This window comes from Notamacropus eugenii, chromosome 1 (assembly GCF_028372415.1).
Source record: "Notamacropus eugenii isolate mMacEug1 chromosome 1, mMacEug1.pri_v2, whole genome shotgun sequence".
Taxonomy (NCBI): Eukaryota; Metazoa; Chordata; class Mammalia; order Diprotodontia; family Macropodidae; genus Notamacropus; species Notamacropus eugenii.
The window spans coordinates 301,014,104-301,036,770 of record NC_092872.1 but is presented as its reverse complement, the minus strand read 5'-3'; the positions used below and the strand labels follow the sequence as shown (position 1 = coordinate 301,036,770).

The 22,667-nt window shown below is 35.3% G+C and overlaps 1 protein-coding gene across 1 annotated transcript in view; it reads right to left on the bottom strand.

Moving 5' to 3' along the window:
* ACTR10 (actin related protein 10) overlaps window positions 1–22,426 on the bottom strand; it is a 32,442-nt gene extending 10,016 nt beyond the window's left edge. Inside the window, exons 1-10 of the mRNA XM_072629318.1 lie at window positions 22,158–22,426; window positions 18,938–19,010; window positions 18,083–18,165; window positions 15,518–15,626; window positions 10,666–10,773; window positions 9,615–9,682; window positions 9,239–9,318; window positions 8,544–8,579; window positions 6,349–6,428; window positions 6,192–6,265 (exon numbers count right to left, since the gene is read on the bottom strand). Coding sequence (XP_072485419.1) covers window positions 6,192–6,265; window positions 6,349–6,428; window positions 8,544–8,579; window positions 9,239–9,318; window positions 9,615–9,682; window positions 10,666–10,773; window positions 15,518–15,626; window positions 18,083–18,165; window positions 18,938–19,010; window positions 22,158–22,234 — 788 coding nt within the window. The 5' untranslated portion in view covers window positions 22,235–22,426. The remainder of the gene's footprint in view (window positions 1–6,191; window positions 6,266–6,348; window positions 6,429–8,543; window positions 8,580–9,238; window positions 9,319–9,614; window positions 9,683–10,665; window positions 10,774–15,517; window positions 15,627–18,082; window positions 18,166–18,937; window positions 19,011–22,157) is intronic.
* Between the last annotated feature and the right edge of the window lie 241 nt (window positions 22,427–22,667).

The window sequence follows — 22,667 nt, the reverse complement described above, 5'->3', positions numbered from 1 at the left end:
AACCCTGGAAAGGAATCTAATCTGACATTATTCCCCCTCAACCCTACATCCAAACAACATCCCTTTTCTTGGTGCTCTTGTCCTTTAACCTGATCTCACTGCTTAGCAAAAAGGGCAAAAATACAGTACAGTGATATGGATTCAGAAATGGTTAAAATGGCCAGATTCAAAAATTAACTGTCAACTTGGCAGGAGACTTTTAGTGAAGTGAATCTGTCCAGGGATCTGTGCTTGGTCCTGTGATGTTTTGAAATTTTTATCAATGACTTAGAAAAAGGTATAAATGACATACTTATCAAATCTGCAGATGACATATAGGAATAGCTAATATGCTAGAAGATAGAATCTAAAAAATATCTTGACAGGGTGGCACATCAGGCTGAACCTAATAAGATGAGATTTAACAGAGATTATAAATGGAAAATTTAACAACTGGGGTCAAAAAACTGACTTTACAACTCCAAGATGGGGGAGGCATGGTTGTCTGAGAAAGAGAAGTAGTAGATAGTAGAGAGTAAGCAATATAAGTCAATAAGGAGATGTGGTGGCCAAAGAAGTTAATTTGGCCCTGGGCTGCATTGAGAGGGCAGAGCTTCTAGAACTAAGGATGTGCCACACTTTATATAATCTTCTCTGGTTAGACCACATTTGGAGTAATGTTTTTAGCACTGGAAACCACAATTTAGGAAGGACATTGATGAGCTGAGGTATACATAGGACAAACAATCTGGTGAAGGTCCATGAGTTTATGCCATATAAGGAACGATCAATCAACAAGCAGTTATTAAACATTTATGTGCTGAGCGCTCTGGTAGGCACTAGGAATACGAAGGAAGAAATGAAACCATTCTGCCCTCAAAGAGCTTAAGTTCTACTAGTTAACACACACATACATATGTATGTATGGGTAAAACATCCAAAATTCGAGTTAATTTTAATTTTCTTTTTTTTGGGGGGGAAGCACTTATAGCTGCGTAGTTTAGGAAAGGTTTCATATAGAAGGATGGGCTAAACTTTGAAGGAAACTAGAGTTCCTAAATATTAGAGCTGTGAAGGAAGGAAATTGAAGGCAAGGGTGATAACCTGTGTAAAGGCACTGAAACAAGTGAAGGAGCAAGGGAGAGACATGTGTAACAACAGCCACACTGGCTGAGAAAGTGTATGTGGGGGAATGAAGTACAATAAGGGGGAAAGGTGGACTAAAATCAAGTTGTCAGACAGAAGTGGCTGTAATTAGTATGGAGAGATGTTTAGCCTGGAGAAGAGAAGAATCAGGTCGGACATGACAGCTATCTGTAGATAAGGGCTGTTCTGTGGAAAAGGGATTAAACTTGTTCTATTTGGCCCAGAGGGCAGAACTAGGGCAAATGGTGGAAGCTGCAAACAGGTAATTTGGGTTCCATTTCCAGGAATAATTTTTTAAGGACAAGAACTATGGGCTGCTTTTGTTTTTAAGTTTTATTACTGTTTTTCACATTTACATATTACCCCAACTCTATGAGGAGTCTCTTGTAACAAAGTGAAACATATAATGGAATGACTTCAACAATGTGTTGCCTCAGGAAGCAATGTGACCCTTCTCATTGAAGGTTTTCAAGAAGGGATTGGGTGCCCATTTATCAGATACATTCTGAGGACTCCTTTTCAGCTATTAGGTGGACTTGTTGAGGCCTGAGGTCTCCTCCAGTTAAAAATTCTGTTACACTGTCACTCTAATCCCACTGCCAGGGTAAAGGAAAATGAATTTCTCCTATCTCAAGGTGGAAATCAACACAATTTCTCATGGAAATACTGTAATATTTGTCTGGCTAGCCAGTAACAATTGTACTAAATATGCTTGTTGAATGGTAGGTTAAGTTCTAGAATGGTGTTTCCAAACTAATTTGTAAATGGAATCCTCTGGGCTTAAAATATACTCCGAGAAGTCAGAGACCACTGGGATAAAGGTATGCTGGGTGTGCTTCCTCCTTGTCCCATTGATTCCCTGAAAGTCAAGTCTTGGCTAATGAGGAACTCAATTTCCTTCTAGCCTTGGGACAGTAACAATGGTGGAGGAACAGAGCAAAAAGGCTTGTAAGTACATTCAAATACACTGTCCAAACAGTAAGATGTGATATTCATATATGCATCACTACTTATTTACTAACGATGGAATACTGCTATGCTATGAGAAATGAAGAGATTATTTAAAAAAAAATAAAGACTTTTATAAAATGATTCCGAGTAAAGTAAGCACATGAGAACAATTCATACTATAATAGCAATTTTATAAAAATGAACAATTTTGAAGACTATTATAAATTGATGAAGAATAAAATGAGTAGAACCAGGAGGACAATTTACACAACAATAACACAGTAAATAAACAATTTTGAAAGCTGTAAGAACTATAATCCATATAATGACCATTCATGATTCCAGAAGACTGATGATGAAACATGCTATCCATGACAGAAAGGTGATGGATATAGGATATAAACTGGGTCATTTGCACTTCTGCATAAAGTTCCTGAGGGAATTTATTTTGCTTGACTGTGCATTTGTTATAAGGAATTTGCTTTTTCTTTTTTCCCTACTAAGATGTGGGTTAGCAAGGAGAGAAAATAGATTTCTGTTAATTTTTAAGAGGGCGGGGTATTTAGGAAGGAAGGCATTTCAGACAGGGAATGCTGCATGCTTTCAGATGAGGTCACCATCTTGTCCTGGAGTTGGGATTCACTCTATCTCTCATTGCCCTTATCCAAACAGCTGTCAAGTCTTATTGATTCTACCTCTAAAATTTCTCTTGCATCTATCCCCTTGACTATGTTTACACTGCCACCCAAATTCAGGCTCTCACTACCTCTTACATGGGCTCCTCTGATAAACGGTCTTTCTGCTTCCTGTCTGACTCCTTTCTATTCTTCACACAGCTGACAAAATAATCTTCCTAAGGCAAAGTCAGGACTTGTTACTCTCCTGCTCAAAACTCTTCAGTGGCTTTCTGTTACCTCTAAAATAAAATACAAACTAGTACTTACCTTGGCATTCAAAGCCCTTTACAATACATCTCTAACTTATTTTTCCAGATTTATTTCATAATATTCTATGTTCTAGACCAGTGGTTCTCAAGTTTTTAGGTCCTTTTGTAAAGAATCTCTCTGCATTCTTAAAAATTTTTGAGAATCTTTTTAAGAGCTTTAGTTATGAAGTCTATTTATATCTATTCATAATTACTATATTAGAAACTAAGATGTCTTTGTATACTATGAAAAATTCTGACTTTAAGGGTCGTAGGGACCCCAAGGGTCCATGAACCATCCTCTGGGAACCTCTGTTGTAGACAAAATGGCCTATCAATTATTCTGAGCATTGGGCACTGCGTTCCACTGCATTCCTTCATTCCAGACTGTTCCTAGAATGCAATCTATCCACACCTCTACCTGTCCCAATGTGTGGCTCACTTCAAAAGACTTAGCTTGGGTATTGCTTCTTATGAAAGCTTTTACTGAAACCCCCATTTTTTAAATTGCTCTTTCCTTCTTCAAATTACTTTGTATTTACTCATCACTGTATACACTGTATTTCCTCAGTATAACATAAGATCTTTGGGAACTGTTTCACTTTTGTCTTCATAGCCTCAGTATTCAGTTCAGAACTTTGCACATAGTAGGCACCTGATAAGTAGTGTCTTGAATTACTGAAATGTAAAATACAAAAAGGATACATGCCACTATCAGAAAATAAATTTAGTGAATAATAAAGAGTAAGCTCATCCATGCGTTACTCCCACGGATATCAATTGTGCCGCTGAATAGAACTGGTGGAAGTTATTAAACTATACTAATTGGGTCCACTACAAAGATATATCATCTAATCTCAACTGGGTCCTTACTGTGTAAGGAATTCTTTTCCCCCCTTAAATCAATTCTCTTTACCATTCTATGATAGCTGTTCTCTTCTTTCCCTGAGCCTCTCAGAGTAGTCCCCTGCCCCCACTAAGGTCCTCACTTCAACTTTATCAAAAAAACTGAAGTCATTTTCAAAGAGTTCCTTGTTTCTCTTTCCTCATCTCACAATTCTTGATGTCCTCCCTCAATATTTTCTCATTTATTCCAGCCTGAATTAAAAAGGCAGCTCTTCTTCCTGCCAAGGCCAATACTTACACTCTTGACCTCACTCCCTAATGTCTTCCTGAGAATACCGTCCATACTATCAATCTTTATTCTCCCCCTTGTCTTCAATTTCTCCTTATCAACCATTTATTTACCCTGCCATCTACAAACACCCTTCTGTCTCCACTGTACTTAAAAAACTCTCAATAAATTTCATTATTCCTAACTATATTTTATATCTCTTCTCTTTTCTCATTTCAGTTCCTTGAAAAAGCCATAGATATTTATCTCCATTTCCTTTTCTCTCATTCTTTCCTAAAACACCTATAATCTGGCTTCTGACTTCATCACTCAACTTAATTTGTTTTCTTCAAAATTCTTAATAATCTCTTGATTTCAAAATTAAATGGCCTCTTCTCAATTTTCACCCTTTTTGATTGTCTGACTCCTTCTGGATATTCTTTCCTCTTTGGGTTTTAATGACATTGGTCTCCCCTAGTTCGCTTTCTACTTGTTTGACCATTCCTTCTTGGTCTCCTTTACTAGCTCATCATCCATGTCATGCCTCCTAACTTAAATAACTTATAAATGGGTATATCCTATGGTTATGTCCTATTCTTCCTCTCACTTGGTGATTTCATCAGCAATGTGTTCAATTACCATCTTTATGGAGATGACTTCTAGCTCTATAAATATACCTTAGTTTTTCTTCTGAACTACAGTCCCAACATGAACTTCCTATTGGATATATTGAAGTGGATGTACCATAGACATTTCATACTCAACATGACTAAAATAGAACTCATATTTTCCCCCAAACATATTCTTATTTAGAACTCCCCTATCACTGGTGAGGATCCTTTCAGTCACCCAGTTTTACAATCTCACTGTCACCCTTAACTCCTCATTCTCACTTACCCACGTATTCAATCATCTGTCAAATCTTGTCCTCTCTATCTCCACATTTCATGCACATGACCCTTTCTTACCACACACAAAGAACCTATCCTAGTTCAGGTCATCAGCTTTCACCTGGACTACTGTAATCAACTTCTACTTGGTCTCATCTCAAATCTCTCTTCACATCTCACTCCATCCTTCACATATGGTCACCAAAGTGATTTTTCTAAAATACAAGTCTGACCAAGTCACCTCCTTATTCAACAAACTCCAGTGGCTCCCTATTATTTCTAGGATCAATTAATATAAACTCCTCTCTCTTGTCATTTAAATCTTTTTACAAACTGAACTCTTTCTGCCTTTCCAGTCTTCTAATACATTACCAACCTTCAATTCATTCTGTGATGCAGCCAGGTTGTTTCACCTGCTATTCAGAACAATAAAACCCTCTGTCTCCTATCTTCTTACCTTTGCCCTGGCTAGTCCCCATACCATTGTTCTCTGAGTCCTCACCTCTACTTCTGAGAATCCCCAGTTCCTTCAAGACTCAGTTCAAATGAAACCTTCTACATAAAGCATTTGCTGATTTCCATCATTACTAGCGATCTCCCTCCCCAAATATGCTGTGTACATATTTTGTGTATACACATAAACTATTTTACCCATTAGAACGTAAAATACTTGAGGGCAATGACTGTTTCATTTTTGTCTTTGTATCTACAGAACTTAACACAGTATTTGGCACATTTTAAGCCCTTAATAAACATTTAATAAATAGGCAGGTGAATGTTTGATACACATAAAGGTGATGTGATTCCTAATTAGCTCTAAAATCTAGTTATAGATTCATTTACTAAATTAATCATGAATGACAGGTCTCTATGCTGTGGAGTGCCCAGGCTGAGAATCAGAACATGTAACTTCTAGAACTGTTTCTGTTTCTAGCTATTGCCTCTGTGACTAACTTAGACCTTCGATTTCCTGACCTGTAAAATAAGGGAGGTGGGCTAGTAGCTAAGGGTGCTTCCTGTGATAAGATTCTGATTCTTAAAATCGTGTTGTTAAAAGACTGATGCTAAGCTAAATTATTATAAAAATACTGAAATTCTTATAAATAAAATTCTTATGAAAAAGTATGCAAATAAAATTTTAATTCAAGCTTGATTCATTATTCAGCTTAGAAAAAGAATGTCCAACCTGATTGATCCAATTACATGCAAAATCTTCTCTCCATCCAATGGGTAGTCTACATCAGGGGGTGGTAAAGGTCGCTAAAAATATAAACAGAAGTATTAGGAAAGCTATCATGACTTCTAATCTTTGAACAAGCAATAAATGGGTACTTCAAACTCACCTCACTACTGCCATCAATGTTGAACTTTGCTGCCTGCATTTTAAGCCCCCTCTGTAGATCACTCACAAAACAAGTACGTACTTAACAGAAAAGAACAGTTTGGTGGTAAAAGTGGTGAATGAGTGTGCTTTGCAATAAATCAAACATAGACAAAACAAATAAATCATTCACTTGAACTCTCCACAAGTATGTCTGACACATTTACCTAATTCTCCTACATTTTCAGTACTTTCATATTTATCATTTTATTCTCCCCAAAACAATCTGAAAGTAGTTTCAGATAATGTTCTATCAGTGAAAGTCCCAGATTTCTAAAAAAAAGACTTTGATTACAGTTGGAGATGAATCACACACTTTGAAAATTTAAAACAAGGTGCTCTGGAAAGACACTGGATTTCAAGCTGACAATTGAGTTCCTGTTCTGTTACTAGCTGTATGAATCTAAGCAAGTCATTTAGATTCACTGGGCCTTTGTCTCCTCCTTCATAAAATAAGAAGCTGGCATAAATTAACTCTAAGATCCCCACCACCTTCAAATTATAAGAAATACATAGGAATGGAATGTGGTATGGTTGCTAAGTTACTTAAGGTTTGAAGGTCTCACTATTTTGGTACAGTGGGGAGGATATGGGCTCTGGAGTCAGAGAACCTGGGTTCAAATCCCACTTCTAACGCTTACTCTCTGTGTGACCTTGGGTAAGTCACTTAACCTTACTGGGCCTCAGTTTCTTCATCTGTAAAATGAGGGGGTTGAACTAGATAGCCTCTGAAGTCCCTTCTAGCTCTAAACCTCTGATCTTATGTTTCTTACCTGTAAAATGAAAATTTTGAATTAGATTATCTATTAAGGTCTCATCTATCCCTAAAATTCCATCATTTTATGATTATCCATATATTTAGCATATGTATTATTGTATCCTAGAGTGTTTGTCAGCCTTCTATAAAACTTCAAAAAATCTGTGATTGTATCAACTTAAGTACTTCCTCCGCTGATAGAGATCAAAAGTCCTACACACTGCAGTAGACATTTCATAAATTGTAGTAACCTGAGTAAGTCTGCCACCTGGTGGCCCACTTTGAGGTGATGCGCCTCTTTAAAAATATGCTGACTTTTTTGGATGACAATCTTTTGATAGGTTCTACTTGAAGCCTTACCATCCTGAAAGGACCTGACAAAGCTTGAGATCTGCTGGCACAATCTTCAAAAATCTAGGGCCCTTCCACAACATGATGAGGTATTGTTGCACATAAAAGATAAATTATTTAGAAAAATATTTTACAAGTTTTCATTTTTCAGTGAATTAACGGCAAACAGAGAAAAAACTGGGAAAATTCTGATAAAATGCATGAATAATAAAACTGAAAGTTAAAATCATTTCCAGTATGTTGGCAATAGCAAAGTAAGAATATACATACTTGGGCCGAATCTCATAATTCTTGAATAGAGGGCCAATCAAATATCAGTATATAATTCACATTAGGTAAGGAAAAAAGAATACTAAAAAAACGAACTGTCATTTCAAGTCTTTATCCCTATAAAAATATTTGTTCTCTAAAAAATGTGTAATAATAGAATTTCCTCAATAAAATACCATGAATTACTGCCACAGGCCCCTATAAATCTACTGGTAAAAGAAGAAAATATTTTAAAATGATAGCATGATTCCAGGAATGGAGGATGGACAGTATAAAGGCACTGTGAAGAAAGATGGAGTGCCCTGTATGAGGAACAGAGAGGAAAGTGTGGGAGAGACGGTAATGTTCAATAGGGCTGGAAAGAAAGAGTAGAGCCAGTTTTCAGGCTTTAAAACCCCAAATGAATTTATATTTGATCTCAGAGGCAATGGGAAGACATTGGAGTTTATTGAGTATAGGAATTGTATGGTCAATTCTGCACCTAAGGTAATTTATTTTGGCAATGTATGCAGAATGGACTGGAATACTGAGATGAATCTGGGAGACCAATTAGAAGCAAAGTACTCTTCCTATTTTAGAGTTTTAATAAATGTGTGTGTTTTTTTTAAAGGTAGCATGTACCATATAATCTTTTTCCTAGAAAACTACACTCATATCAATTTATTTACATATGTATGCACTGGGCATATATACCCACGTGTACTATGAAATCTGAAACCAAATTAACATTTTAGGAGTGAATGAAAAAAATCAGCGTTTAAACCAGTATAAAATATTACCTTTAATGTCTTCTAAAATAACTTCTGGAATTGAGCCTAAGAGAGAAATTATATTTAGAATAAAAAATTACAATAGGTAAAAATAAAATATATTTATATTTCTATATAAATAAAATATTATAACTGCAAAGCCTGTTAAAAAGAAAAGAAAAAGAAATAACTATTTTGGTAGTAAAAATGTGCACAATGATAAATTGTACTTGACACCTTTTAAAATTCATCAGTCATTGGCCCTGGTGCCCTAGCAGACATCTGATGAAATTGCCTTGCAATGCTATACTTGGTAAATTATTATTAGAGACTCTTCACACTTCTAGTGTCAATTTGTACTACACTGCAGAGGAGCCACTTTGTATTTCAATTTGGAGTTAAGGAAATTGCATATCAGTCTATATCAGTGACTCTTAAACTTTTTTGTGTCATGGATCTTTTTGGTAGTATGGTAAAGCTAATGGACTCCTCAGAATGTTTTAAAAATGCATAAAACAAAATACATAAGGTTACAAAGAAACTAATTACTTTGAAAAACAGTTATCAAGATGTCAAAAAAAAAGTACATGCTCCCAAATGAATAATCTCAGGTTTACAGAATGAACAGTGCCTTCTCCTTACTGGTGATAACAATAAGGAGATACATATGAGAAACAAGCATAAAGTATTTTCGACATGCTTAGTTTAATTTAAACATTTCTTACTCATTACTGATGGGAGACTCTGTCCTTTAGTTGCACCTATGTCAACAGTACATTGCTCCAATAGCTGAGTTTCCAACTCCCTGAAGTTTTTAAAAATAAAGTTAGTGACACAAGAATATTGTACCTAATATCCTAAACTTAATTTGACATATCTTTTGAATAAAAGATGAGGCAAAAGATCTAAAAAAAATTTTTATATCCTTATGTGTTATGCATTTTATTAAAATATCCTCTTGTTTATAAAGATAACACCAGAAAGGGGGATTATTAGCACGATTAAAATAATTTCCATATTAAAGAGCTTTCTATTGATTAATGTCAAACTACATGTTTTTATGTCATCAGAGAACGCACATCAGTTTCCCAGAAAACTTACTTGTGAATGGCCTTTCCTCCTAGGGGGAGGGCTCCCCAACAATTCAGAATTGGTATACCTTCATAAATCTATAAAGTAGTCAAGGATATCTTATGACACCAACAAAAACAATATGTAATTTGCCTACATATTTCATTAGGATTCTCAATCAATATTTTGTTGAAAACTTTTATTATTCTTGTGAAAGATAACAAGGGTATCATGGCCAGAGGGCCAGTCAGAAACACCTGATTTCAAGTCCTACATTGGACACACACACACTGTCTGTATGACCACAGTCAAGACACTGAAGCTCCCTAAACCTTAGTCAACTCTTTACGATTCTAAGTTACAGAACAGTTGCTAAGTTCTATCAGTGGAGGGAGCTGGCACAGTTGGATCTCTCTATACTTATGTAACCATAGGTTTACCATTTTTTTCAAAAGGGCTATATCCTTCCTCAGCTGGAAGAAATCCCTCTCTCTTTTGATCTCCAATAGTGCTTCATCCCTTTCTTATTGTATCTTCACATTCTACTGAGACTAGATGTTTTTTTTCCCTGCTATAAGCTCCATGATCACAAGGACCAACTTTTTCTTCTTTGCATCCCAAATTGCCCCAGGCATGCTGCCTTTCCACAGCAGGTGTTTAATATCAGTGGAATGTATGAACAATATCAAGAAGTAAGTCCTTCCTCTTGTTTCTTCTCAAAAAATCCAAAGGCTTCCACATTTCTCTATGATACCAGCCTAAAAAAATGTATGCTCCACCTTCTTTAAACATTTTCTGGGATTTGTAAAGCTTAAAATATATCAATTACATCCTTCAAACCACAAGAATTATAAGATAATTGTCCTCTTTTTCTACTAGAGATCTTTCTCTAGTAAATCAAAGACCCTGTGAACTTAGCAGTCAATTTTGTTATATTTCCCCATATTATAACATATCCACAAGGTATACAATACAGTGAGAAGCAGCTGCAGTAAACAATTACAATTAGTTAAAAACATATTAATAAACAGTGTTTTTGCCCAGTGAATCTTTTCTTGAATTTACTGACAGCAAAAGATACAGGTAACACCATGCTTTCCCTATATCCACAGTCTAACACCATGGCAGAATTAATCCCAAGTGTAAGAAGAGACATCAGATGACTGGGAGCAAGCAATACAGATGGAACCTAAAGAAAAAAAACAAAAAAAAAAGTCTAGATTGAGTTTCAACATGAGGAGATTCCTTCACTTATCAAATGATGCATTTGATAATGAGTTATTTTTTACTGTACTTCATACGAAGTGGCAAAGAATTGGGAACTGAGGGAACGCCCATCAACTGGGGAATGGCTAAATAAATTATGACATATGAATGTAATGGAATGCTATTGTACTGTAAGAAATGATAGTTTCAGAAGGAAGACTTGTATGAACTGATACAAAGTGAAGTGAGCAGAACCAGGAGAACAATTTATATGATGATAACAATACTGTAAATGTAATCAACTCTGAAAGACGTAATAATTCTGATCAACACAATGACCAACCACAATTCCAAAGGACTTATGATGAAACATGCTGTTCACCTGCAGATAGTGAGCTAACAGAATCAGAGTGTGGATTAAAGCAAATTTTTTTTTTTTTTGGACATGACTAATGAAGGAATTTATTTCATATAACTGTATTTTGGTAATGGACTGTTTTTCTTGCCTTCTCAATGGGTAGGGAAGGGAGAAAATTCGGAACTGAAAAGAAAATAAAACTGAATTATGATTCTTACCAATTATACTTATAATAATAAAGTCTTATGCTTACTTGATTAATCCATTTATCTTTATTGAGAGTTCAAAAAAGGGCTATTATAAAGAAGGAAAATAACTTTTCTTGACCTCTAGGTTCTAATGCAGAAGCAGGGAGATATATGTGAGAAGGGACATTTAAAATCCTCCATATATAGTTCCCACTTGTCTTTTCAGTATTATTTAATATTTAAAATTTTTTTTCTTTTTTATTGGGAATTTAAAATAACAAAAAATATTTCAAAATATAAAGAAAAGCAAGAGGATTACATGAGAAACTACAAACTTCTGTTATACCAATTTAAAAAAAATAAGTATATGTAAAACCATACTATGCACAGCATCTATCAGTTCTTTCTCTGGAGACGGATAGGATCTTCTTTCACAGATCCTTTGTAGTTGATTTGAGTATTTATAATACTCAAAATAACTTGGTTGTTCATAATTATTCTTTGAATGACACTGTATACAACATTCTCTTGGTTCTGCTTGTTTCACTTTTCATTATTCAAGCAAGTCTTTCCACGTTTTTCTAAAATCAACCAGCTCATCACTTCTCATAGCACTGTAATATTCCATCATAATTACATACCACAACTTGTTTAGCCATTTCTCAGCTGAAGGGCATCCCCTCAATTTCCTCTTTGCCACTACAAAGAGAACTGCTATAAATATTTAGAACATACAGGGTCTTCTCCTTTTTCCTTGATCACCTTGGGAAATAACAGTGGCATTGCTGGGTCAATGAATATACATAGTTTTATAACTCTTTGGGCATAATTCTAAATTGCTCTCCAAAATGGTTGGAACAGTTCACAAGTACCATCAATAGCATATTAATGTCCTAAGTTTTCCACATTCCTTCCAACAGTTGTCATTTCTTCCTTCTATCATTTTAGCCAATTTGCTAGGTATGAGATATGTCGACATTATTTTAATCTACATTTCTGACCTGGCGCATTTTTATATGACTATATGTAGTTTTGATTTCTTCACTGAAAAACTGCCTGTTCCTATCCTTTGACCATTTATCAACTGAGGAAACACCAACTTTTAAAGCAAGAAATTGACATTAAGTAACTTAATATTATTCTCCTTCACCCTCTCTATGTCTCCTGTGTCTGGGTCTCTACATAAGTTGTCCCCCATGTCTGGAATATACTTCCTCTTCACCTCCATCTCTTAGAATGCCCAAAGTATTACTGTAGTTGCACTTCTTAAGCAAACCCTTTCCTGACTCATCTAGTTTTGAGAGCTCCAGAGATTACTTAAATGTATGTATTCTATCCCCCTGGTAGAATGTAAGTTACTTGAAGGTAGGAACAGTTTTATTTTTGAATTGGCCTAGAAGAATGCCTTGCTGAATTATTAAGGAAGTGGACTGGGGGAAAGTAAATAAAGACTAAATGAAAAAGGCTGAGTCACTCCATAATATGACTGAACCATATGGCTGCTGAAGTTTCTTTCAAATTTAAAATTCAGTAATTCCATGAAAAGGACCTCAAATTTAAGGAAAAAAAAGCCAAATGCATTTCTCAAATATTGTTTGTTACATTAAATCTTTTCCAAAATTATGAAGGAATAACTAAACATCATTCAAAATTTGTAAAAGAAACTGTATTTAAAAAAATTACATTGCAGTTAAGAATAAAATTGACACATCAAATTACCAAAATCCTTGGTTCCTGTGAGACCAAACTGTTTCTACTCTTACTTTACGTATTAAAATTGGGGGGGTGACAGCACTTTTCCCCAGCATGTTTTAATCATATTAACTAGAGTTACAAAGATCAGCTAAAGATCTGTTGGGGAAAAAAAAAAGAATGGTACTTTCTAAGCACGGAATATATGGCAGACAAAACAATTACTGGCTATGTTCTTTCATCTAGATAGGAACTGTGATTTGTGATAAAAACCTTTGAAACTTTAACAGGTGGAGACTTAAGAAACTATACTTGTAGCTTACATGTTTCTAACAGTTCAGGGGGAATAGTCTGTTTTCCTCAGATATGGACTAATTAACGTGGATTAAATTTTTTTTTCCTTTTGGGAAAGTCCTATAAGCCTGGCTTAAAAATGTAAACAATGAAAAGGTTCTAACTAATTATAAAAGTGTTAAAAAAAAACTATGCATTTTTTGTTCCTTAAAAAAAATATGTCCTATCTAAAAGAGATTGGAGTAGTAATACTATAATCTCCTTACAAAAGGGCAGAACTAAGATTGATACCCTTTTCTACTTTTAACTAAGGAAAAATATACTGCAGTGATATAAGAAAATTGTGCCCTGAGTAAATCTATCAAGAGAGTCTATGAAGAAAGACAACCCCTTGAAATTTTAACTGTGCTATCTCAAGTGGCAGTAGCCTTCTGCTTGCTAATCTGCCTAATTAGCAAGATTTATAGCTTTTTGTATCTTACCAAAAATTTTCTGTTATGGAAAAAGGAACCAGTTGGTAGAATAGCTAGGTGATGTTATAAATACTTCTAATAATAAAAAACTTGATGTTTCTATTTGTTGATGCAAAAATATTCTCTCAACTACATACTTAATTATTTACTTAATGCCCACTATGAGTCAGGCACTGTGCTAAGTATATATGTCATTTGATGCTCACAACAATCCTATGAGATAATTGCTAGTATTATTCCTGTTTTACAGATGAGGAAACTGAGGCAGATAAGTCACTTGCCCAGAGTTAATAAGTATCAGAAGCTGAATTTGAACTCAGGTCTTCCTGGCTCCAGGTCCAGTTCTCTATCTACTAAGCCACTTACCTTCCAAGGTTTGTTTAAAGCTTCACATATAGGTACATCTGGCATAAGTTTGTCCTAAAGTAATTAATATATTAGAATCAAATCCATACCATAAAGTCATGAAACCCACTGCAATGTTATTTAGCATTCATTATTTAACTAACTAGTTTCTGTAATGTTGTTTCATTATATTTTCACGGAATCAACTAATATTATTAGGCAGGTTATCCATATAATTTCTGAAGTGACATTAAAGTTTAAAAATGCTTCTATAATATCAAACTAAAAGAATTTTACCTATTGTAAGAGTAATTTAAATGGGAAGATCTTTTCCATTCATTAATAGGCCCATGTGACCTGTTTACATCACACGGAAGCCTAAGTCACATGTGATGGGAGGAGCTTGGTCAGTAGGTGGAACAGAGCTGTGAGGAAGTTAGTGAGAACAGGGCACAGGGAGAGAGAAGAAACAGGCAAACAGGTTCCTGAGTGTGTGTTTGTTGTGGGGAGGCTTGGGAATGGCTTTGTCTCCTGTAGTGCTAATGTGTATTGACTTCTTGGTGACTATGATGGATTTGGCTTTCTGGTGTCTGAATAAATGTTTTTCTTCTGCCTTCTATATGGAGAGTCTGTTATACTTTGCAAATCAGAACTATGCCAGCATATTCATAGTCGCCCTTGGTGCTGAGAATATTGCCTAGGTGATATACCTACTAACCAAGAAATTTAAAAATAACTGGCAGATGAAGATCTTCAAGGTAAATCTGCTTCAAATGCTCAATCTTCCCTAATAGAGGGCTTAAAAACCCATCAAAGCATGCATGTTCATCACTAGAGAAGGAGCCATAATTGTGGTCATTAGTTTTTTCAGCCATGGTAATTCCTAGAGACTGAGGAAGAGATTTCCCTAGGAGAGGGAATAACTATATCCATTGAAATCTCGAAGTAAGAAATAATTGGAGGGTCAGAATAGAAAGCATCAACAGGTGATAAAAAGGCTTAAAAGAAACTCACTAAAAATTCCAAATTGCTAAGTGTTCCTTTTGAATTTGAAAGAGGTTTTGAAATAGGTCAATAAAAACTAGTTAAATCAAAAAAATCTGTTAGCATTCCAAATTTTATAGTGTTGATCTAAAATAGGTGACTGAAAGAATCCTAAAAGCAAGATAAGCATTTATTTCTGAAGTAACCTTCAGTTCATCTCTGTCATCTATCCTACCAAAAGATCTTTCTGAATATATTATTCAATGTATACATTAAAAAAAAAAATCAGTGCAACACTGTAAGTAGTGGAAAAAACTCACCAAAATACTCTATTGTTCCTCTTTCAAAATACTACTTCAAAATAATCTAGATATTCAATTAAAAAGTAGATACCTCGAAATATTTGAAAAGAACACGAGTGAGTGTTTCTCTGAAGTGGGATGGACATAGTACAGATTCAATAACCACAACTCGGCGGTCTCTGGGATTCACTAAGAGATGTCTGAAAAACAGTGAATTTTTAAATGATTACAAAAATGCATAGAAAAAGTGGTATTTTAAGATTTTCTTCTTCATTAAGAAATGACACTTCACTTATTTATAAGATAGTTTATAACTAAAGTAGCCCCTCAGGGTAGTCGCACAGAAACTCAGAACACCTGAAAAAACCTTTTGATTACAATTGTGCTTTAATATAATAGCAAATAAAAGTAACATGCAAAATAGCTAAGGGAAGGAAGGCAAATCCCCACAACAGTACTTTTATGCATCAAAGGACTTCAATTCTGCACATCCATAGCCTTCCAACTCTACCATGAAGGGAGAAAGGACCATTTTCTTAACTCTCCTCCAGGGTAAAATTTGATCTTCATAATTGGTGTTCAATTCCATTTTCTTTTTCTTTCTCTTCACCTTGTTGGAGTCATTAAGTCTCTTTTGATTGATTTTGCTCATTTTGCTCTGCATCAGAACATAAGTTCTTCCCAAATGCCTCTGAATCCCCTGAATCTATAACTACTTATAATGCAATAATATTCTATTATCTTCATATAAGACATTTTATTTTGCCATTTCTCAATTGATGGGCACTTACTTTGCTTTCAATATTTTGCTAGGCGAAGTGCTGCCATGAATATTTTGTGTGTGTGTGTTATGTGTGTGTGTGTACAAGGAAAGAGAGTGAGAAATTGTTCTATCTGTATACTTTTAAATTATATGACTCTATAAACACACACACACACACACACACACACACACACACACACGCAAAGATAGAAAGAACATTTTTGCATCCTCAGGTAGAAATACCAAATATTTTATTAAGAGATGTATAAATGTGTGTGTGTGTGTAAAATCTTTTTTCTGTGATGGATTTTCTTGGTGACATCTTTGGATTAAAAGGAATGGTTATTTTAATCACTTTTTAAAAGGATCATTCCAAAATGAATCACTGGACCCAAGCATATCTTTCATAGTGTATTAGTGCTGCCTGCCTGAGTATTTACATTTTTTATATACACACATGTATGTATGTAGGTTTGCATGTGTATCCAACTTAGTCACGGTGAATAATTTTTTAGCTATATTGTAGTAACCTTTCTCCTAGGATTATTTCACAGTTTTGCATCATTACTCATTGGTGATATTGACATACAGTTCCCATTCTTTTCCTTATCTCTTCTTGGTTTAGCTGTTAGGTCCTTATTGGTCACACAAAACAAGTCTAGTATAGTATTTTCTTTCCCAGTTTTTTGACTATAATTTATGTAATTTTAATTGTTCCTTAAGCATCTGACAGAATTTATTTATAAATCTGGTTGGACCAAAGTTACCTCCCCCTCCCTTTTAGTAGTTGTTTTAAGGTTTATACAATTTCATTTCTTGAGAGTGGATTAAGATATCTATTTCATGTTTTTTTAATTTAAGTATTTTACATTTTGTAAATAATCATCCATTTCTTTTAAGTTTTTGATTTTCTAACATGCAATTGTGTATAATAGGTTCAGTTAATTCATTTTATTTCTTTTCTGCTGTAAATTTGCCTTCTTCATTTTTTTTTAGCAATCTGATTTGTCTTGCACTTGATTAGCTTAGCTCAAAGTTTATTGATTTTGTTAGTCTTTTTAAAGAAAGAACTTTCCAACTCTGTTTATTAATTCTATATATTTTTGTTTTCCATTCAACCTATTATTTAGTTTCCAAAATTTTCTCTTTTATGCTGATTTTGGATTTAGTTATTTTCCAGTTTTTAAAAAAAGCTGTTTACTCAGATCATTAAGCCTCCTTCTTTTTCTTTTGCTAACCTATTGGCAATCATAGATTTAGAGCCTGGAAGGGACTTCTGAGATCCTTGAGTTTGACCTCTTTATTTTACAGATGAAGAAACATAAAGCAGAGAGAGAGATTAAGAGATGTTTCTTGAGGACAGCTGCAGCTGCAAAATGGGCTTACTGTTACACATAATTAATTGTTTTTATGGTATATTCTTTGACATACTCATTATTCAGGATGTCATTATTAAGTCTCCATTGAGGTCTGCATCTTTTCCTGCTGTTCCTTGTACTAGGTATTATTTTCAAACTTAAAACGTAGAAACAGGATTGTTTACAAACCAGTTCATTAGTCCATCCTTCAAGTAAAACAATTAGCCACAAGTCCAAAATATCTGCATTCTCAAGTCCTCTGGGAAAAGGGGAGCTCTTCCATACTTCCTATCCTACTTGGCAATCCTTTTTACCTACATGCCACTATAATTTCCAACTGGCAATAGTCCCTAATCTGTCAGAAAGACTGAAATTGGGGAGGTAGAAATGGATGTTCGGAGGGTAAACTTTACTTTAGAACCGATGAATGTGACACAAAGCAACCAAATATTACTGACAGATATTATGTTCATGGATTTAAAGAAAGATATCTGATCACAAAATCTGCTAACCAAAGAAAAAAGGCTCTTCTTACCTGAAATACAATGTGTGGATGAATTCCTTTAGGTAGGCATACAATTCTTCTGTATTAGTATTATACTGAACAACTTTAATAGACTGAAAAGATTAAAATGTTATTACTAGCTTATTTATAGTTCAAAATAATCTGTTTTATACTTTCACTTAATCATGAAATTCTTAAAGTTTAATGTGTTCTTTGTTAACAAATATAGGTATTTGGTGCTGAAAGATAATATAAAAATTTTATTAGCTATTTCATTCTTTTGTAAGTCAAAAGTGAAAAGTCAAAATATTTAGAAAAGTACCAGAGATAAATCAGGATTAAAGTGGTCAGCCAGTTACTAGTCAGCAGGATTTCTTCTGTATCACAATTACATTATAAACCAAGTGGGATTCCCATGATTTGAAAAATAATTCTATAGGATTCTGTTTTTTAATGTGAAACTACAAATACATATTACATTTTTAGCTTATGTGAGAATAGCTGGAAACTTAAATTGCTATATGATTTTTAAAAAGTTTTCTAAATCATATATTATTTTCACTTGGGAACAAGAAATATCATGCAAATTTACTTGACAATGGTGATAACCTTTTCCATATTAAAAAAGAAAAACAAACCTATGCCAAATAATTCTTGGTTATCTCTTTTGTATTCTATTGTATTATTAAGTAATTGTGATAAGCCATATTGCTTTTCAAAGGGAGCTAATTATCAAAAGTTAGAGTATTAAGTGTGACCATAAAATTTTTCTTCAAAATTCCTCTATCAAGCAGTGAAAATAAAATTTAGCCCAACTGTTATTTTCTGAAGCTATAATTTAAATATTTTACAATAAAATATTTATTTTACAGTTGTTTAAAGTACCTTGGACACTCCAGTTTTCTTGATTACACTAGGGATTATACATCTTGGGCCAGTTTCTCCTGCAAATCCACACCTGAAAATCATAAATTAAAAATATTTTCAAACATTTTGCATTATTTTTATACACTGATTAAGAGAGTTAGTTTTCTTATTTCCCAAAAAGGAAATGGATGACAATCAGCAAAACAATGCAAATCAACAATATTTCCTAAAGTCTATAAATAGGATTCCTCTAATAATTTCAAAGAAGCAAGAATCAAAACTTTTGGATAAGGTACAACCTTTTACTCGCTACTTGGGAGTCAGGAAGACCAGGGGTTTGAATCCACACTGTTACTGGCAGAAGGTGTGACCTTGGGCAAGTCACTTAACTTTTCTGAGATGAACTTTAATCTACTTTCTAAGTCACTTAACCTAAGCCTCAGTTTCTTCATCTGTAAAAGTGACTAAAATGTCTATTCTCTTTGTCTCATTGATTTGTCAAACTAATGACAATAATGATTAAAATGAGAGAATGTATTTAAAATGCTCTGCAAATCTTAAAGAAATAAATAAAAGTCAACTATTATTATTAATTACTCATTGGTAGATCAGAAATTAAACTCGATTGGGTTCACTTCTTTTAGGTTCTTTATTGTACAATAACACTCTACTGATCAACTTCCAAAGAAAACAAAAGCATTTCTATTTTATTTTTAATTAAGTGTTGGACAACAACAGTAGGTTAACCAAGTATTATTAAATCTACCTTATACGAGAGGACACTGAAGCTCAGAGATACGGACTTAACTAAAATTAGGGACTTCAGTTTAAACAGAACTTAAACATGTTATGCATCCTGCTGTGCTAGATGCGGGAGATACAAAGATAAAATGAGACCAAGTATTTGCCTTCATGGAGCTTACAACGTAAAAACAAAGAAAACATATGAGTGAAAATAACCACATGAAACTCTATGATTTGATAACAGCTACAACAGAAAGGTCGAGGCAAAACAGTTTTAAGTCCCCTAATACGCTCTTCCGTCTACTAAACCGTGCTGCTTTCAGACAACATCCTGAACTTTTATTTAAACCTTAAATTCAACTCTTTTCTTGACCTGTGATTTTGGTAATAGCCTCTTCTTGGATTTATCACTGCCACTAAGACTAAATCCTATCACCCCGTCCTCTAGCCATTTCCATCTTTCTTTTATTAGGGGCACTCGTATGCTCCAAATCCTCAAAGCATGTAGATTTTCAATCACTTTCTGGTCTTAACTTATTTCATATGTTATGGCAATTATTATCTTGCTGATTTTTTCTTTTCTTCAAAAATTTATTACTTATATATTTTAAACATTCTTTTTTTTTTTAAATTTTGAATTCCAAATTCTCTCCCTCCCTTCCACTCCTCTCCTGATCACTGAGAAAGGAAAACACTATATCAATTATACATGTGAAATCATGCAAAACTTATTTCCATCTTAGTCATCTTTTTTTTAAAAGCATGAAACATAAAGAAAGTAAGAAAACTATTCAATTTGCACTCAGAGTTCATCAGATCTCTCTGGCAGTGGATAGCACTTTTTCATCATGAATCTTTGAAACTGTCTTGGGTCACTGTGTGGCTCAGAGTACCCAAGTCTTTCACAGCTGATCATCATTACAGCAATGCAGTGTGCACAATGGTCTCCTGTGGATTCCTTTTCTTAATATTTCTTAAGTATATCCTTTCCATAAAGTCACCATCATTGATGACAGGCGTACCTCCACTACTTCTAGTTAGCTCTCTTCTCCACATTCCATAGAACTTTCACTGTCTATTCAAGAACTATTTAATTAACTTACACTATTGCATTAGGAGTTGTGGAGAATTTAGAAACGTACAAGAATATACTCCCTTAAGCAGCATGGTAAAGTGGAAACACTATAGTAGGAGACAGGAGGCTTGGATTGGACTAGAATTCCAACTCAACTACTAAATGCAAAACACTTCCCATCTCTCAGTCACCTAATCTATAAAATAAAGGACTTGGACTAAATTACTTCTAAGGTTTCTTCAAGCTTAACATTTTAGGAACCAGTATCATTCTCTCTCCCAATTCCTTTAGACGTAAGATGGTAGATCCAGAGCTGGAAGCCACTTCACGTCATCTTATGATCACAGGCTTCAAGCTCTCCAACAACTGTCTCTGTGCACTCTCCCTCCTCCCCATTTTAAAAAATATGTATACCATTAACTTTTCTCAAAGATCCTCTATTAAATGACATAACTGGGGAAGACAGAGGAATAATAACAAGATGTTTGCTTTCACCGACATTAAAGTTTAGCTAGCAATCTTTTCAGACCTGTCTCCTTAATAAGTTCCTTGACAGGAAGGGAGCAGGTGAGCCAAGTGTCTAGTTGCATCCTCAGCATCTAGCACAGGTAGAGCATGAATATTTGATGAGAGGGCTTTCTTTTTTTCCCCAATCAGTAGGGAATGAGAAGGTGGGAAAGACTGGGACTGCTTAGTACGCAAACAAGCAATTGATATCAATCTTTTTAAACCAATGCTGAGATAAGGAGAAAAGGCAGAAAGAAAGGCAAGCAGCTTAGCTTATATACCTAAATAACAAAATCAGGCTGAACACAATAGAGATCAGAAATTTCATTTACAATCCTCTTCTGTTCTACCAAATACAAGGTAATATCCACTTTGGGGTGTCTAAGTTCGGAATAAAAATTAACTAAAAGGTAAATAATTGATGAGCTGCATTATCATCCAGCATTACAACTGGGTTTCTTCTTTCCTAAAAACCTAGGTCAGCGGAAGTGGCTCTCCTTCCTCTGCTAATTATTTCCTATTTATGTTGTAGGTAGCTTGATTTGTATATGTTTGTTTGAATGTTGTCGGCCTCGTTAGGCTGTAAGCGCCTTGGAGGCAGGGGCTGTCTTTTGCCTCTTTTTTTGTATCCCCAGCGCTTACAACAGTGCCTTGCACACAGAAGGCACTTATTCAACGATTAATGAATTTAATTATCAGTTTTGTCATCCCCCTTCCCAATGACTAAGGAACCAATTGTCCCCCAAACGGGGTAGTTTCGAACTCGTTTTCTCGCCACCCTCGGGGACTATGCCTGGGTCCTCCTCCCCGTCCTCCAAAGGCCCCCATCCTCGGAGGGACGCGGGGACCCCAGGGAGAAGCCGGGTCGCCCGCGAACAATGAAATCAAAGTGGCGGCTCCTGCCCGACTCACTTGGTGAAGGCTTCACCCAAGTCGATCACTACCGCCGTCTTCTCCCCTCCGCTCCCCAAACCCTCGTAGAGCGGCATGGCTGCGGGGCACACCCAGAACCAAGGGCCCAAGCAGGGGATACTCCCCGTAAAGGACAATGGCGGCCACTGAAAGGACTGGAAAGCAGAAAAGGGAGGGCCTTCTGCTGTCCCTGGCGCAGGAAAATTGCGTCATTCTCGGGGCCTTCCCCGTCACCGACGTAGGAAGAATTCGTATAGCTAGGGCCTTCCTATACCGTAGTGCGCCATGGGATGCGTGACCGGCAGTAGGAGGTCTAAGTAAGTGCCTGTAGGCAGTGTCTGCTAATCTCCAAATCCAGGGTGTCAAATCAATCAGGCAATGCTGCGGGCAGCTACGTGGCTCCGTAGGCCCTGACCGGGAGTCCTTCAGAATTCTGCAGGGGAAGCTCTCGGGGAAACTTGGAATTTGGGTCTTGCGGGATAAGGACATTTCGAGGCTGGGTCAAACAGC